This window comes from Protomyctophum bolini (genome assembly GCF_963924005.1).
Source record: "Protomyctophum bolini genome assembly, chromosome: 14".
NCBI classification, from domain to species: domain Eukaryota; kingdom Metazoa; phylum Chordata; class Actinopteri; order Myctophiformes; family Myctophidae; genus Protomyctophum; species Protomyctophum bolini.
In genome coordinates, this window is record NC_137875.1 from 38,042,275 (window position 1) to 38,061,766 (window position 19,492).

Genomic DNA, 19,492 nt, shown 5'->3' on the forward strand with positions numbered 1-19,492 from the left:
CCCCCCCCCCATCTGAAAATATGTTGTTCCAGGGGACACCAACTGAAACTCTGAAAGATTTGTGCCGCATTTTCACGATTTTTCAGAAAACAGCAGACCTACTGTACGAGTTCGTAGTGGCGCGCTACGAACTTGTCGATCTGCTATCGTTCAATAGCTGTTAAGTATAACATAATGCTTGAAACACCAAAAAAGGGGTTAATCCCGCCCCAGAATGGGTTAATGATGCGGCCCCCTTTTTGGTGGTGGTCAAAAAACTAAAATGGCGTTCACCTCTGATTCGCCTCTGACCGATGTCCAGCTGGCTCTCCAATTCAGTCTTCTGAAACCCCCAGGAGCCAGCTCCTCTCTCTCTCTCTCTCTCTCTCTCTCTCTCTCCGTACTGTATGTCTCCCTATCTTTGTCTTTCCTTTTCCCTGATACTGTATCTCTCTTGCGCCTCCCCTTCCTTGCGTTAGCAGCTGATCTGTGTGAGCAGTAGTAGGGGCTAACTGGACACACACACGGGTCTGATTAAAATAATATAGCTTATTCTGGTGGCCAGATCTGACTATAGTTATGATATGACTTAAGTCGATCTGGGCCTCGATCGTGACTCTCTCTGATTCATCCATGGGGGACGTCCGTCCGTCTTTAGTGGGTCAAATGTATGTTGGTTGAAATCGGGTGATATTCTGGGTCAGATCAGAATATATATAGTCTCGGTTCGACTTCATCTGGTGTCCCCCAATCGAGACGTCACTCATTCGTCCAGGTCCCGACCGTGCTTGCTGGGACCTTTTTATTTTTATTTTATTTTGGGCATTATCGAAGCCTCGGCTTTCACTTTGAACACAGGCCACTGTTGGCGGAAAAAAACATCCCAGATCTGAATTAGTTGAAAGGGAGCCGGCTTAACTCCGCATGCATCCTTGAGACACCCGATCCAGATATAACCACTTCTACGATATCGTGTAAACCCCCCCCCCCCCCCCCCCCCCACACACACACAGCACCACGCAAACCATGGCGGATTTGAACTAATCGCGCAGACCACTAGAGTACACACTAGAACGGCCCCCAAGACGAACCCCCCCCCCCCCCCACACCCCTGAAGAACATGAGGAGAGAGAAGACTATAAACCCAACCGAAAACCAGAGAGAGAGCGAGCGAGCAGCGGCAGAGAGAGAGAGAGACCCAGCCCGCCCCGGCCGGCCCAGCTCTCTCTCTCTCTCTAAGTCTGTGTGCACAGCCGAGCTGCTGCTGCTGCTGCCACATCTGTTGCACCATCTGGATTCCCCCCCCCCACCCCCGCCCCACCACCACCACCACCACCGCCACACCACAGCCGCCGCCACCACCGTGCTCTCCCTCAATCCTTTCCCTCCAGTCCTATACATACATGCATCCCTCCCTCCCTCTCCCTCTCTCTCTCTCTGCCTCTCTCTCTCTGCCTTTGTTTTTATTTACCTGTGGTGCCCCAGTCCCCGACGACCAGGGGAGGGTGGGAGCCTGCTGGTGTACCCTCGCACAAAGATAAGGGGGGGGGGGGGGGGATGGAGAGAGAGAGGAGGGGAGGGGAGGGCGAGAGGGATGAATGGGCGAGGAGGTAAACAAAGGGTTTGTTTCTGGCTCATGTCGGCGCCACACATGTTGTCTAAAGAGAGCTGACATCAGAGCACAGCAGGAAACTGTGGCGCGTGTGTGTGCGTGTGCGTGTGCGTGTACATGCGCGTGTGTGTAAAAGTGGGGAGAGGGGGGGGGGGTGGGGGGGTACGTCCTTTTTAGCAGCTCGCATCACTTCCTCTCCCGGGCGCAACTCAACAGACGATGGGGTAATTAGTCCGTTTAGGCCTGACCTCGAAATGTAACCCAAAAAAGAAAAAAAATCTTCTAAATCCTCCCAAGTTTTCTGAAATAAATATGTTCACGATTTTTCAAAAAATAGCAGACCTATACAAGCTCGTAGCGGCGCTGCGAGCTTGTAGATCTGCTATTTTTCAATAGCCAAATGATATAACGTGATGTTTGAAACGCCAAAAGGGGGTTCCTCCCGCCCAACATGGGTTAGTCCTCTCTCTCTCCCTCCACAGATCCAGCCCCCTCCGTCCATCCTTTCGTCCTTCCTTCCGTCCGTCCGTCCGTCCGTCCTCCTTCACCTTCTCCCTCCCTCTTGTCTTTCTCCCCCCTCCCCCATCATGTTTCATCTTTGGAGTAAAACGTGGATTGCCATTATTAGCGTCCACGTTATTTGTTTTTTTTTCCTCTTTCTCCATCTCCCCCCCCCCTCCTCCATCTCCCCGCTGTTTGTTTCCAGTGCCAGTTCTTGCCAGTTCTTTGTGTCCCTAGGATTCTTTTTTTTTTGGCCTAACCCAGTTTTACCTGAGATCAGATTCTATAAATGTACATATCCTGACAGTTTTTCTGAAAAAGGCTATGTTTCTATGTCGGTGGTTCTTTGATTTTTTCCAAAAATAGCAGACCTATACAAGCTCGGTGGCGCGCTACGAGCTTGTATAGCTCGTATTAGCTAAACCATAACGTAATGCTAAACGCCAAAAGGGGTACCCGCCCAAAATGGGCTAATATACGCGTGGCCAGCCGACACACTCACAAAGCCCCCCCCCCCCCCACTTTTTTTATCCAGTGCAAAACTGCAAACGTCCACGTCATGGCTGCACGTGTACAGTACGTGTGCGGCGCACAGTTTTTGAGCTCAGCGGCGTCCCACAACTTCTGTCCAATGTACAGTCAGTGAAAGAGGGTATGTTTGGAGTTACAGTATAGTTACAGTAACCAGCGACATACCCACTGTGCAGCCACTGGAAAGTGAAGGGCACGTTTTTGTTTGTTTGTTTGTTTGTTTTACCTCCCCATGAGGAGAGGAAATTAAAGGTATATTCAGTGATTTCACTAAAAAAAACGTAGGTTTCGTTTTTGGCTGGGACCTATAAGCCTTTCATCCAATCAGGATAGAGAGCCAAAAACGAAACCTAAGGTTTTTTGACCCCCAGGGGTTAACTGGGGACAGGGAGGAACTCCTTATATGGTCAGCACACTCTATAGTAGAGAGGATTATCACAACAAAACAAAAAAATAAGTGAGTTGAATATACCTTTAACTGAGCAAAAACTTTTGCTCTGAAAGAATATATATTCAAAGATTTGCGCCACATTTTCACGCGCACAGAATGGCTTAAATGAGGAGTTACTGGGAGTAAAAAACACAATCCCAGTACAGAAAGAACAAAGAATCCTATATCTCACTGCGTGATTGAGAAAGCGCTTGCAAAGCGTGGGTAGGATTATGCGACAAAGGTCGAAAAGTCGATTTGCTCGACGCGTGTTGCGAGATTGGCTCTTTTTTTCTCTACACGATGTATAACAAAGTATATACAGGGTTTTAAAATGGGTTTAAAACGTAACTGTGTAGGGTCTTTTTCTACGTTTTCCTATGCTCGTCAACATCACAGCATCCTATAGTGAGGAGACTAGGAGGTTCTGAGAGTTGTTGCCCAGACAATGTTGTTTCCTGTGATCGTAGCAATATTTCTTTCCCTTTCCCCTCAGCCACCATCCGATACTCTTTCTTCTGCCTCACACACACACACACACACACACACACACACACACACACACACACACACACACACACACACACACATACACACACACACACACACACACACACACACACACACACACACACACAACGTGCAGTGCACAAAAAAGTCTGAGGTATATACTTACTTTCAAAGTCCTCTTATTTTTTTTGTATATTTTTTTTTCGTCGACTGCAGCAGAATGCCGGAGCAGGTGCATGCTTTCGCCCCAATTGTAAACGGCTGCCATTGTATTTTAACCCATTCTGGGCGGGAACCCCTTTTGGTGTTTTTAAAGCTATTATGTTATGCTTTAGCTATTGAAAAAAAAAATAGCAGATCTACAAGCTCATAGGGTGCCGCGCTACAAGCTTGTATACGTCTGCTATTTTTCGGAAAATCGTGAAAAAATGTGCCTCAAATCTTTGAGTATACCTGTATATTTATTACAGAGTGAACATTTTAACTCAAATCTTTGCTCCCGGGGAGGTCCCTATCATGGAACAACATATTTTCAGATGGAGGTCTGGCCAATAACATATAATGTTTGTGCTCCTTGACATGAAATATTGAGCACCTCTGAACATAGAAAACGAAAAGAAAAGGTATTTCAGAAAACTGTCAGTATTTTTGAAGACGTCGGGCCTAAGTGGGTTAAAAGAACAGACATATGTTGGGTAGAGACTGAACGTGGACCATTTCAAAGGCACGATGAAAGCACCCCAGTGTTGGATTGTTCAGAAAGAGGCCCCCGCGTGCGAAAACCAGGGACGTGGTGGCGGCGGTGATGAGGTTGGAAACCTAGCAGAGCGACGGCGGTTTGCTTTCAACAGCAACCCGCTTGTCTTGTCTTTTTCATCCCTCTCTCTTTTTCTCTGCATGCCTGTGTCCTTTTTGAACAGTTTTCATTTGTATGGTAAAATGTCTACAAAGGCATCTTTTTTTGGAAAACATTCAAAAGAGCAAACATATGTGTCTGCCGTTTGGCAAGGATATTTGGATGTATACATTTTTTCGATGACACTTTTCTGTCCAGTGTAAATGACTGATGTGGCCTTATGGTGTGTGTGTGTGTGTGTGTGTGTGTGACGTTAGATTGGTGCTCTCTCTGGCCAAAAACCACAGTAAACTTTTGTTGCCGTGATGTTTCACCATGAAGCAAAATTTGGCAGTTGTTGTTATTTATTTATTTTAGCTTTTAATTAGCTACGAGTTTGTTTGTTTGTTACACATTTCTATTTATTCTTGGTAACAAAGCAAAACCTCAGACATATCTTTTTTTGGGTACCTGAACACCGTCCAAATCGCCATTACAGAGATAATTTTGAATCATGAAATAATCTGTGAGTAACTAAAGATTTATATAAATACCAGAGAATGTGGGTTTTTACTCTCGTAATTTATGGAAGCCACAATTCACATTTATAATTAATGTGTCGTTTTTAACATGTATTTCTTTCTGAAATCCAGGCATGATCCACTAGTCTAATAAGTGACTTCATTAACTGTTTGAAAGTATTGCAGACTGTACACAACACGACCTCTGACCTCTTCCCATGATCCCTTGCAGTTGAAGAGATCGAGGGTCTGCTGAGCTCCCAGAATTCCCTGATCAGGAAGCTGAAGGAAGAGTGTTGCATGCTGGGAGGCAAGCTGGAGGATCACACAGAAGAAAACAGGTCACCACCACGGTCATATTCTTTACAGCGTGATTTGTTTTACTCTCCCCACGCTTTCCCAAAGCTGGCAACATACTCCAAACAAAGTTATTTATTTATGTGGCTCCGCTCTGTACACACAGCTGGAGCGGTGTTTGTTTTACCCAGAGTTTGATACTCTAGGACTAGGTGCTTAAAATGGCATAATTTGTCTCTCAGAGATTCTAGCGACAGACAAAGTGGACAGCATGTGTTCCATGACTCTCCATGAATTAACTGCTGTCCGTTTGGTTTTGTAGTCGCTCAGAAAGGGATACATAGGTGTACTCGGGTAATAATAATAATAATAATGAATTGCATTTTTATAGCGCCTTTCCAAGTGCTCAAAGCGCTTTACAATGCTTCATTCAACATTTGGAGGTGAAGCGGTGAGCAGCAAAACTGTGTTCTTCTGGATCGGACTAGTGAAGAAACACGGGGGAAGGTTGCCATATACAGGGCTTAAAGCTCTCAGTCCTGGGGACTGATTTCAGTCCTGAGGATTTCATAGGGGTCATTTAATGGCATCAGTGTAGATTTGCAAAAAAACATTTTCAGTCTTGGGATTCTTTTTGGCTTTAAGCCCTGCATATATTAGATCAGTCGATGGGTGGCTCTTCCAAGAGATATTTTGCGCTCTAATTAGAAGGCGGGTGTAAGTGCCATCCAGACGTTTCTCTAATTTCTTTGAAATTAGAGACTCGGAGTCTCGAAGCCATAGAGTAGAATCGACTCGACGGTCGTCCTAAATATTTTTACTTTGAACATTTTACTAAGCTGGGCTGACCAAATCTTATGCATGTCATTGCAGGCTGACCAGGCCATACCCTTCCTAGCAGGGACGAACAGTTTTCATAATCCTCATGGGGGCCCGTGCTTAGCTTTCTCTGGATGAAGACCTTCTTAGCTGGTGGTGGCATATTTTATACCTACCTGGCTAGGTGAAAACAAAAGAAACCTGATTAGCATTTGAGTACTTGGGTGGGGCCAAGAGGTGTTTTAGGAATTCCCCGCAAAATGTTGGGAAGAAGATATATGAACCCAAATACTTGTAGCCATCAACCTGTTTCAGAGGAGTGACCTAGCAAAGCCAAAACAATGTGTCTGCTTGAAGTATGTCTGCTTCGGCCTTAACTCTTCACATCTTTAATGACTCATTTGTTACATTATTTGTCTGATCTACTTAACATACACACAGTTAATCAGCTTAGATTAATTTTCTACATCCAGTCATTGTGAAAAGGGTCCTTCTGCACACCTACTGGGACAGGTGTGTACTGCGTAGCATCATGTGATTTTTCCAGATTGTTTTCACTGTGGGTTAAATGTGAGGAAGCTCTTTCTGAAGGAAAGGAAGCCGTTGATGCCATGGATAGGATGCTATACGCAGATTACGCACACCAGTCTTATAACCCATGATTTGGGGCGAGACCCCCTTTTGGTATTTTAAGCATCATGTCATACTTTAGCTATTGAAAAATAGCAGATCTACAAGCTCATACTACGAGCTCGCAGGTCTGCTATTTTTGAAAAATCACTGAAGAACCACTGACGTATAAACATGGCTTTTTCAGAAAACTGTCATGGATGTAGAAGACATTCATAGAATCGTTCCCAGGTCTAAATGGGTTAAATACATGGCAGTGGATGGAGTCGTCTGAACGCTATTTATGAACCATTGAGACCTTTGAGTTGAGAACAGGGTGTTTTCTGAATACTTTCTTTCCGATGTGCACAGCACACATACATGTACATGATTTTATTGAGGATCACAACAGTGGCAGGTCAAGACAAGGAAACGGTGGACAGTCTTGCGATACTTGGCACGTTCAGAAACATACTTTGTGCTCTTTAGTCACCTCTATAAAGTTCTACAGTGTACACGTGGAAAAGCAACACAGCAGACAATAATGTTATACGTTTTATTGTTTTTATTTTTCCAGAAGCGATTTCTTCAAAAATACGGCGTGCATGCAGATTTTCTTTTTTTTAATTGGTTGATCATGGGATTATCGAATGAAATACACCGGAAAACAGGTTAATTCGCGCGCGAGCGCGCTATGAGCTTGTAGGTCTGCTATTATTGAACAATCGTGAAAATGCGGCACAAATCTTTGAATATACAGTATATTCTTTCAGAATTATTTTTTTTTTTTTTGGTTTTTTGAATGGGTTAAAGTAAAATTCCCCCTTTCAGCGGTTAACGACAATTCCAGTCAAACCACACGCATCTGTGTGTGTGTGTGTGTGTGTGTGAGTGTGTGTGTGTGTGTGTGTGTGTGTGTGTGTGTGTGTGTGTGTGTGTGTGTGTGTGTGTGTGCGCGCGCATGTGTGTGTGTGTGTGTGTGTGGTGCAAACGATTCCATTCAGATCGGATCCATGCCTCCCCATATGTGATCATTTTGTTCTGGAACATGAAAAGCCATCCATGCAGGCGGACTGGAGTTGTGTGTGTGTGTGTGTGTGTGTGTGTGTGTGCGTGTGCGCGTGCGAGTGTGCGTGCGTGCGCGTGTGTGCGTGCGTGCTGCCGAGTACAGTGGGGAGTCAGTGGACACACTCTGTTTTCCTCTCTGACCTGTTTTCTTGTTAACCTGATGCTACAGTAGTCACAGCGGGGCCGCCCTGCTCTCCATCTGGGCTGCCCTCGTGTGTGTGTGTGTGTGTGTGACTGTGTGTGTGTGTGTGTGTGTGTGTGTGTGTGTGACTGTGTGTGTGTGTGTGTGTGTGTGTGTGTGACCCTGTGCCCAGTGTCCTGTCAGCTGTTGGAGCTGTGCTGCACATTAGTCACATGACGGACCCCAATCTGGCCCTGCCAGACCGCCCTGGCCTCACCGGCCATAGGACACACACACACACACACACACACACACACACACACACACACCATGTCCGTGTTCTTGCTTAATATAGGCTCAAAAATACACACATACGGTACTACATGGGCCGTGTGCGCACACAAACAAACACGACATGCAATGCAATCTGCGCACGACGACGCACACCCACTGTGCTTGATTATGGACACACTCAGCGGTACAAAATACACACTAGCACAACATCATGAATTTGTACCCAGCTATTAGTGTCGAGTAACACACGCACGCACACACACACACACACACACACACACACACACACACACACACACACACACACACACACACACACACACAGAGCTCTTACATCTGCTGTGTGTGTGTGTGTTTTACTGTATGTTGGTTTATGAGTGTGGTGTGATAGTGTGTTGGGGAGGGCCTGGAGCTGTTTGAGCTGCTGGACTTCTCTCCCTGCCTGCCCACTGTAGCGGCTAAAGTCCTGCTGGACCTCAGCTCAGCTCAGCTCAGCTCAAAGCTCAGACCGAGAGACAGTCAGAGCAAACAGTATATTAATGCTCTGTTCCATCGTTGTGTTTTAGACCACGTTTAGCTAGCCCAATAGAGATAATTCTGGGGGTCCTTGACATGAAAAAGGTTGAACACCCACTGACATAGAAACATTGGTTTTTCTATTTTTTTATTGACCTCAGTCCAAAATGGGCTAAAGCAGGCCAGTGCAGAAGAATTATACATGTTGTTGTGGTTTGCAGTAACTTTTATATTTTACCATCACTTCACCATATAATACATTATGATCATATGACGTGTTATTTGGTAGCCTGTAGCTGTAGCAGCCAAGTTGTCTCCACTAGCCCATTTTGACCTGAAGTCGATTCCACAAAATGTCTTCTAAATCCTGACAGTTTTCTGAAAAAAACCCATGTTTCTATGACCGTAGTTTTCAAACATTGTCATGTCATGGACCCCCAGAAATATATGTATTTGCCCGCCGACCCCCATCTGAAAATATGTAGTTCCAGGAACCTCCCAGAAGCAAAGATTTGTCGTTAAAAACGTTCGCTCTGAAAGAATACATATTCAAAGATTTGCACCACATTTTCACGATTTTTCAAAAATAGCAGACCTACAAGCTCGTAGCGCGCCACTCGGTGGCGCGTTATGAGCATGTAGATCTGCTATTTTTCAAAAGCTCAATTATAACATAATGTTTAAAACACCAAAAAGGGGTTCCTGCCCAAAATCGTGCCAGGCCAGATATAGCTATTGTTATGTTTCGGCTTGTCCTTGAAGCGGCTGCATGATTGAGCCATTGTCTGATCCCTGTGCTTGTTGGCAGGACTATGGTGTGAGTGTAATTGTACTTCTCTCCATGATATCATAACCATCACTACCTAGAATATTGTCTTGACTCATATATTGCCTCGTCAATTACCGATTGAGCCAGAATTCCACGACACCAGGCTGTCTAACATCACTGACTTCTTACCCGTGTTGCGTAATTGCGGCTTTTTCATTTTCAAGGTTAGACTACAGTCGACCCCCGATTTGATAATTGTGTTCATCTCTAGGTCACCACTGGTTCTACACAGTAAAATTTCTGTGTTATTTATGTTGCGGGGTAATAATCACATTATGTTATTTTATTGGTGTAAAAAAACACTTTAGTTATAAGAAATATATTTTCTTTTAGGTATTTGGTTTTGAGCTTTTGTAGCGCTGAAGTAAAACAACTTCAGATTCAGAAGTTGTTGCATGTAATAATTCTTCTCGATACATACTTTGCATTGCTTGTTAAACGTGTGTGTGTGTGTGTGTGTGTGTGTGTGTATAGGAGTGAGCGCGAGGTGTTGACCCTGGAGCAGCGCCACCTAGAGGAGACAGTGGAGAGACTGACAGCTCGCTGCTCTGACATGGAGGAACAGTGTGTTCAGCATGGCCGCATGCACCAGCGCATGAAGGACCGGTACGGTTGCACGCACACACGCACACACACACACACACACACACACGCACACACACGCACGCACGCACACTGTCAGACTTACTCACAAGTTCTGTTATTCTGAGGTTCTGAGTATTTATCATTTGTTGGTTATGGAAGGGCTGAAAGATGTGATTGGCTGTCAATGGAACTGATAATGGAACATAACAATATTAATAATAACATAATTTGTACGATCATTTAAACCCCCGATGATGATACCACCCTGGGCAAGACCTATATACGCTGAAAAGACATATCATTTGTTTGGTGGCGGAAGTTGCGTGATTTTAGCGGAAGTATATATCGCCCAAGGAAATGACGATGATATGCTTTTACAAATCAGTTTACATTCTCATTCACGAATGAAACAAGTGTTGTGATTGGGTCGGGAAAATATCGTATCCGGTGATACTAGAACTGATGATACTATATACATAGTCCAAGTATAGCATGGATTGGATGCTAATTCTAAAGTAGAACTGAGTGTATTTTTCGCCATATTGGTTTCATCCTTGGCTGGCTCAAGCTAAGTGGATGTGTAGGTCTGTGTGTGTGTGTGTGTGTGTGTGTGTGTGTGTGTGTGTGTGTAACGTGGGGGGCCTCTCCTCCTCTTCTCGTCCCCAGTCAGTGTGTGACTCCACGGGGTCTCCTGGCATACAGCCTGGCACTGCCAATGTGGGCGCAAAGTGAGTGGGTGTCGTTGCCCTGTGCTCCCTGCTGCGTCACACACACACACACACACACACACGCTCGTGCGCGCGAGCACACAGACGTATACGCACGCACGCACGCACATGTATGTACACACACACAAACACACACACACACACACACACACACACACATAAATACTCACTTGATATTTAACAACTTATCCTGCATTAAACACGCGCACGCACACACACACAGACTGCTATACCCTCCTTCAAACACACACAGCCTCAACCTGCTCTCCCCCTTTCCATCCCTAACAGTACATATTGTCTCCCGCCCACTGGCGTTAACCTGTCACTGGGAGCCCATGCCAAGAAAAACTAAGTTTTACTCAGTCACAGCTGCCTCCTATGTGCGTCCGTGTGTGTGTACGTGTGTGTGTGTGTGTACATGTGTTTGTGTGTGTGTGGGGTGGGGGGCTCGGAAGAGACAAAAAGTAAGTTGTCTGGGAGAGTGTAAGCGATGAATATTCTGTATGTTTTCACGCATACACAGTATGTTGTATACTGGCGCGTGTGTGTGTGTGTGCGCGCACGCGCGTTGCGGCGCGTGTGCCGGGGTAGTTTGCAGCGTCGCGTTTTCTGTGGCGCTTTGGCAGCGCAGGCCTCTGGTTGCCAAAAGTGTATTGGCTGGGAAGTTGGCACCCCGACTTCCACCCTCCTTCTCCCAACTGAGCTACGAGATAATCACTCTTGGCATTTTACTTGGGTTTTTTATTTTCTGCTTTTGACACATCTCTTCTTGGTTGATGAAGCCTCCAGATATTTTAAAAAGCCCCTCCTGACTTCAGCTCAACACACACACACACACACACACACACACACACACACACACACGTACACGGTATAGGTATACACACACACGCTTTGTCTCTACTGGGGCCTGTGAACCGCTTGATGACATTTTTTGTATTTCATGATGTAAAAAAAGAATCGTGCGCTGGCAGTGTTGTTTGATAGCCATTGTTGTGTGGAACGTATTAGTAGAGTTTTGTGTGTGTGTGTGTGTGTGTGTGCACGTGCACGTGTGTGTGTGCGTGTGGAAGTGATTCACAAAATGGCCCGACATTTGACTTTGACTCTGTATTATGTGGCTATGCCGCAACTAAAATTGTGTGTGTGTGTGTGTGTGTGTGTGTGTGTGTGTGTGTGTCTTCTTACCTGCGTACACAATTCTGCTAGTCTCTCTAGTCTAGACAGTATCTTTTGACACATTGTACATTGAGCGTCTGTTTTCCCAAGTCCTCGGCATATAGTCGCGCGCGTGTGCGTGTGTGTGTGTGTGTGTGTGTGTGTGTACATACATACATGCATGCATGTATTCGGTCCCCGTCGGGCCCCGTGTGCACACACACACTCGACAGGGGGCCCCTCTGCCCCGGCGCTCGGGGGTTAAGGTGTACGTGTTAACAAGCTGGTTGCAAACGGGGCCCGCCTCCCCGCCGCCCCGCGCCGCCATCCGTGATCCAGCGCCACGCCCCACCCCACAGCCTCTCCGTCGGCCCGCACAATCTGTGCTGCGAAGAAGAAGAAGAAGAACGACAGCGACGACAGCGCGCCGGCAAACAAAACAACATTTGGAAAATCAGCTTGATTTATTTTTACCCGGGCGAGCCGATTGCCAAAGCTACACAGGGGTTTCGTTAGCACACACACAACGTTTTTTTTTTTTTTGGTGCTACTTATTTATTTATTTCACTATTTCTGTGGCTCTTCTTCTGCCTGGAGATGAGGAGGGGGGGTGGGGGGGGGGGAGGAGAGAGAGGGAGGAGTGAGGTTAGAGAAGAGACAAAGCGCCTCGTATACTGTGAACGATATACAGTAGATCGGATCGAATAATAGTTAATAGTATATATGTTTTAGCCTTAGTTCAGCGGCACCTATATAACATTCTACTTGGCGATTACAAAAGTACAAAAATAGTTTGATTTTCTATTCAATATTCATCTGCCTTCAGTGCAGCTTTTTATTTTATTTTTTATTTTTTCTCGACGTTTTTTTTAATTATTTTTGTAGAGGGATTGAAGGTGGGCTGACAGGAGATGGGGGGGGTGTGACATGCGGTGAAGGCCGTCGGGATCGGGAGTCGAACCCGCGGCCAAACACTGCCAGACTGGATTGCCAGCCAAGGTGCCTGGACCGCTGAGCCACGGCCACAGGCCCACGTGCAGCTTTTATTTATTTATTTATAGTTGTTTAGAATGTTTTTTTAGTGTCATAATTTGTCAAAAAGGTCACATAAATAATAATAAAAAAAAACAACCTATACAAACAAGTCAAATTCGCAGTATAGTTAAGTCAAATTCTCAGTAGTTTAAACATTTGCTGTAACAAGATGTTGTGTGGGTTTCATTGTGGTCTGCGTGATGAAAGTCCTTAATATTAACACAAAACATTTGAACAAGATTGTTTTTGATCTTCTTATCGTTCGGTATATAGAATGTGTACAGTATGCTATCAATAGCAAAACATAAAAAAAAAAAGAATCATGACAAATGATATATATATAAATATATCCACAAAGGCGGTTTGTTTGCAATCAAATGAAAATGAGCCAAGCTGGTCACATTTTAGACATAAATACTGTAATTGATGCTGAGGAGATTATATGCTTGCTCTTGCAGTTTGGCCAAAGCACTGTTTTACATAGTAAACCAAATCAGATTTTAACGGTAATTTGTTTGTACTAAGCAATGCTGCAAAGATCTTGACTTTAGGAACTGCAAATGTTCTACTTGGTTATCTTGACAAAAGGAGGCTAAATTGTTATTATCATATACTTATAGTATAGGCACTATAGGCAGTGAATGCTCATTGAGCTTTGAGAAAAATAATAGCTTTTGTATCTTTAAAATCAGACTTAAGTAGAATATACAGCTATACCACTATAGCTTAGTTTTTTTCTAAGAGCCATTCAAATCCGCCAACCACATAACAGGGGGACACTATTAACCAATTTTAAGCTAAATATAACTAAATATATATCCTGTGTTGTCTTGTACACACTATAGTAAATAAAATGCACTGCATGTTTCAGGGTATCTTAAATCGTAGGGATTCTAGAACCAACTTGGCCAGTAGCATTATAGGACCTCTTCAGAGTCAGGCAACTGAAAGATCCACGTTTTGGTCCTCGGACAATACGGAGAAAGGAGCAAAGATAACTGTTTTTGTAGAAGCTTATAGTGGAGAAGGTCTTTTTTCATTCATTTGCGACCATGCAGCCAAAGAGATGTCTTTCCCTCTGTCTTTCGCCATGCTGTAGGATGCGATCACTTTAGTTTCCTCATTTACTTTCTGCCTCTCCTCTCCTCCAACCCCCTTTGCTTTCTGCATCTCTACACCTCCTCCTCTCCTCTCCTCTCCTCCCCTCCAACCCCCTTTGCTTTCTGCTCCTCTCCTCTCCTCTCCTCTCCTCTCCTCTCCTCTCCTCTCCTCTCCTCTCCTCTCCTCTCCTCTCCTCTCCTCTCCTCCCCCTCCAACCCCCTTTGCTTTCTGCATCTCTACACCTCCTCTCCTCTCCCCTCTCCTCCCTCCAACCCCCTTTGCTTTCTGCATCGGAACACCACGCAACCTCTTCTCACCCCACAGCTGTTCACAGACATGCATTTACCAATTACCACCACACACATAAGCACATACATAGGTCATATTGTAATATACAGTATACACACATTGCACAAAAATACGCACACGCTCACTCACAATGACAGACCAACATAACACTCGCTTGAAAGCGCATGGCGACAGCAGTGTGTGCGTGCGTGCGACCGTGCGTGCGTGCGCGTGTGTGTGTGCGCTCCCTCAGTAGTGCTTTTTACGGAGAGCAGCAACATATACGCAGATGTGCTGCGAGATCCACAGGCTTCACTGGGCCATATGGCCCCCATGAAGAAAGATGGTGCATGCGTCTGGATGAGCGGAGGGAGGGGGCGGAGGATGGATAGAAGAGGACCATGTGTGGCGCGAGCTACGCAAACAGTTGTTGGGGAGTATGTATGCCTGCCTGTGTGTGTGTGTGTGTGTGTGTGTGTGAGTGTGTGACAGAGAGTGTGTGAGTGCGTGTATACCAGAGGCTCCAGGAGATTGTTTAACACATTTAGGCCTGATGTTGAAATTTAAAAGAATGATTTAGTTTTTTTTTAAACCATCAGTGGTTCTCAATATTTCGTGTCAAGGACCCCCAGAAACTATATTTGTATTTGGCCGCCGACCCCCATCTGAAAATATGTAGTTCCAGGGACCCCCCCCCCCCTAGAAGCAAAGATTTGAGTTAAAAACAGAAAAAATTAAATATTCCAATATATAGCTTGGCGATCGACTCGCCCCGGGTAAAAATAAATCAAGCTGATTTCCCTAGTGTCGCCGTTCCGATTTTTCAAAAATAGCAGACCTATACAAGCTCGTAGCTTGTAGATCTGCTATTTTTCAATAGCTAAATTATAACAATGTTTAAAAAAAAACACCACAAAGGGCTTCCCGGTCCAAAATGGGTTAATGGAACAAATGGCTGCGGCGGTCCAGGGAAGAAGGAACAGGCTTGCTGCTGCCGCGGGGCGGACAGCGGGCCCCCGGGCGAGGGCTGCTTCATCTGGGCCTCTGCCACACACACACACACACACACACACCCTCTGTCCAACCCCTCCACCCTCCCAACACACACAGTGTGCTGCCATGCCATGCCCCCGGAGCAAGAAGACGATCCCCACAAAACTTTTCATTTGCAAATTAAGTTGGCAGAGGCTTCACGAGAGGATAAAGGGAGGGGCTTTCATTTGTTTCGTGTGTGTGTGTGTGTGTGTGTGTGTGTGTCTGTGTGTGTGCGTGTGCTTGTGTGTGCGTCTCATGCACGAGCATGTATCTGTATCTGTGATCTAAACAAATATAGGGAAATAGAACAAATAGAACAATAGAACAAAAATAGGGAAGAGAGAACACCGGTGAGGGTAATGACACTGTACAGGTGTTAGTCGTTACACTGTACAGGTGTCAGTCGTTACACTGTACAGGTGTCAGTCGTTACACTGTACAGGTGTCAGTCGTTACACTGTACAGGTGTCAGTCGTTACACTGTACAGGTGTCAGTCGTTACACTGTACAGGTGTTAGTCGTTACACTGTACAGGTGTCAGTCGTTACACTGTACAGGTGTCAGTCGTTACACTGTACAGGTGTCAGTCGTTACACTGTACAGGTGTCAGTCGTTACACTATAACATATATCAAGTCATACATATTGGATTGGGAAACCTTCCTCAGCATCAGGTCCTATACCAACGTATTTTAGCATATTGGTGTTTTTCCTCTTTTGAATTATTATTGTATGTATGTAGTCAATACCAATAACAAAGTATAATTAATTTCCTTTTTATAACAAGCCTTTTATCACTCATGTAAGACTTTTATTCACGCAGTGAGAATGTACAGTATACAAGATTACCGTAATATAGGCAAGATGAGGCAGGTGGAGCGAGATCAATTCGTGGCGGCGACGACTCGCCACGACCTATTTTTTTACGCCATGACGTATTCTTCATTATCCGCTGTGGCGAGTACAGAATCCGCCATGGCGAGTACAGAATCCGCCATGGCGGCGACTCGCCACGACCTATTTTTTTACGCCATGACGTATTCTTCATTATCCGCCGTGGCGAGTACAGAATCCGCCATTGTTTATTTTTTTTTTGCGTGCCGTGGTGCAAGTTTTATTGTCCTACTAGTACTATTCTCGGAATTATTTCATCCTCTTGTAGCGTAACGGTTAGCGCTCTCGCCCCTATAGTCAAGGCACTGTGCCGTGCCAGGTTCGATTCTTGCAAAAAACAAATGAGGAGGACAAATGAGGACAAATGAGGAGGACACTGCGGTACAGTGGGGTTCCATCCTACACAGTTAAACATCCTCAAATGAACTGATCCATTTACAGCTCCAAGAGTGTACAAAATATAACCACCAACTTTAGTTACATTTGTACGCACTCAGGTGTGACCGTGTAGCTGATCAGAGGAGAATGATGCAGGACATATAAAAACCACTTACGGTACATGATACAATACTATGTTGTATACTTTAAACTTTAAAGAAAGAAGAAAAAAAAAAAACATTTTTCAAATGCCTCAAAAAAACGAATAGTTTGTCGTTTTACATTTAGTTTACATTAATTTGGGGTTTTGCAGTTTTTGGCTTGTGTCGTTTTTCTTGCTTTTTTTGGGGGGGGGGTGAAATATTTATTTTCTGACGGCATAATAGGATAGCACATTAAGGATTCTCAGATAGGGAAAACAAACGGTGCTATGTACAGTACCTTGAAAGGAGGAATCAATCCACTGCAGTCTTGTTGTGACAGAACCGCATAGCCATACTGACCTCTGGATGGCGCTCACGAGTCATGGTCCCCTCCTGCCTCGACTTTAATCCTTACCTCGCTTTCTCTCTCTCTCCCTCTCCCTTGTCGTCCCCTCTCTCTCTCTCTCTCTCTCCCTCTCTCTCTCTGTGTTGCCCAGCTGGCCTCTGTAGCCCAGAGCGACCGCAGGGCGGCCTGCTGAAAGAGCATTGTCAAACAGTGGCTTTACAGCTCCAACACACACACACACACACACACACACACACACACACACACACACACACACACACACACACAGAGAGACAGATTTGCATCTCAGATGTCAGGCAGTGGCCAGAGGCATGCAAGCTGGAGCGCTAACTGAGAGCGTCACATCTCTTAATATCCTGCATAGTGATATACTCGCTGACACTCTGGAAACAGCACTTTGTAAAAAAAAAAGTACAACTAAAGACAAAACTAAAGTGCTGGCTGCAAAACGTCTGCTGTGGAGAGAAAAAGGTTTTAATGTCTGAAGGAACACTAAAAAAAAAGAGAGACCGCCGCTGGACTGAAAAGCTGCTAACAGTCGCATGTTAACGCCACGCCGCGCGCAAAAAAAAGGGGGCGTCATCGTCAAATTTGTTTGTAAGGCTGTGAGGCTTTTTCTACAGGGAAAAAAAATCCTTTTACTAGGCTTTAAGATTGTTTTTTGTTGTTATTGTCGAAGTAAAGTATGTTAAATTTCTTCCGTGGAAAAGAATTGTTCGCGGTGCTTTATACTCCGACCTTGCAAGTTGCACAGGATAAGTGTATCTTTTAAATACTTAAAATTATGTTTTTTTTTTGTATGTTTGTTTTTTGCCCCCTCCTCCTTTTGAAGTATAGCTCATGAGCAAAGCGGTCCTTGAAGACTTTCCACAAAAAAAACACCCAAGGTTTTTATAGATGCGGCTACTGTAGTTGGCAGGGGCATCTTCTCGGAATGCCTTTACTGTACATTCTGGTAACAATGGAACAAACACACAGACGAAACAATCCACGTGTAAGATAATACAGTAACCTAAGATGTGATCGTTATTCCTTATGCATTACACACTGTACATTATCGACTATTATTAGTGGTGTTGTACAGTATAATGAAGCCATCCCTTTCCCACCCGGTGTCCCTATATTTTTGGCAGAAAACAAAACAAAACAAATTGTTACAAATTACAAAGTGATGAGATACGTTCTGAGCTTGTATAGATCGCCATTTGTGCCATTTGTCACACGATTACAGCATTTAGGTGCTATTAACCTATTTCAGATGGAGACGGTATATAACCCCTTTTGGTGTTAGCATTACGTTATGCTTTAGCTATTGAAAAATAGCAGATCTACAAGCTCATAGCGCGCCACCGAGTGGCGCGCTACGAGCTTGTAGGTCTGCTATTTTTGAAAAATCGAAGAACCACTGACATAGAAGCATAGCTTTTTCAGAAAACTGATTTTTTTGTAGAATCTGATCTCCGGTCAAAATGGGATAATGAACAGAAACTAATAACGAATGCACGTACTGTATACAGTACTGTGAGAGAGGATCAACAAAACGAGCTTCAATGAAACGCAACGATGAGAGGGAAAAGTTGTGCGTTTGAACGTCTGAGCGTCGTGTGATGTGTGACGGAGGGGGGACGGGGATGCGCTCCCCTTTTCCTTTATGCCAAAGTGCCACTCTGAAGCCTCGGTGTCACCAATCCCGTTCCCCATGTCAAATATGCATGTTAGCAAGGGCAACAACTGGCATGACAGGTTGCTGGAGTGGGAGAGGGGCATGGCCGTCAGGCACACACACACATGCACACAGGCACGCTCACACACACACACACACACACACACTCGAGTGCTGTTGTGTGCCAGCCAGGCTGGAGCAGGGGCGCTAGGGTGTGAGGGTGACTGATGGTGGGGCTGAGATCAGGAGCGAGATGATATTGTGTGTTTGTGTGTGCGTGCGTGCGTGTCGGGGCAGCTGCATCCCCGCTGCCCCTGGCAGTATTGTTTTAACCAGGCAAGCCGAGGCAGTCTGCCTGCATTCTTCACCCCTAGGGCTCCTGCCGTGCACACAGACAAACACACACACACACACATGCACACGCATACGCTCAAACACAAACGGGTTAAGTTAATGTTCACCATCTATAGGATTGTTTCTGAAAGTATGGCTTTAAGTACGGATAAAACACACAACTGCTAATGGTGGATCATCCTTTTGTATACTATTATTTCCTTTGTGCGTGCGTGTGTGTGTGTGTGTGTGTGTGTGTGTGTGTGTGTGTGTGTGTGTGTGTGTGTGTGTGTGTGTGAGAGACACTGTCCTT

At 45.1% G+C, this 19,492-nt stretch overlaps 1 protein-coding gene across 2 annotated transcripts in view; it reads left to right on the plus strand.

The window, feature by feature from the left end:
• sdccag8 (SHH signaling and ciliogenesis regulator sdccag8) overlaps positions 1–19,492 on the plus strand; it is a 69,664-nt gene that overhangs the window by 39,828 nt on the left and 10,344 nt on the right. For both annotated transcript variants that reach the window (XM_080782336.1, XM_080782337.1), the window contains 2 exons: positions 5,152–5,260; positions 9,947–10,078. In XM_080782336.1, the coding sequence (XP_080638462.1) occupies positions 5,152–5,260; positions 9,947–10,078 (241 nt within the window). The remainder of the gene's footprint in view (positions 1–5,151; positions 5,261–9,946; positions 10,079–19,492) is intronic.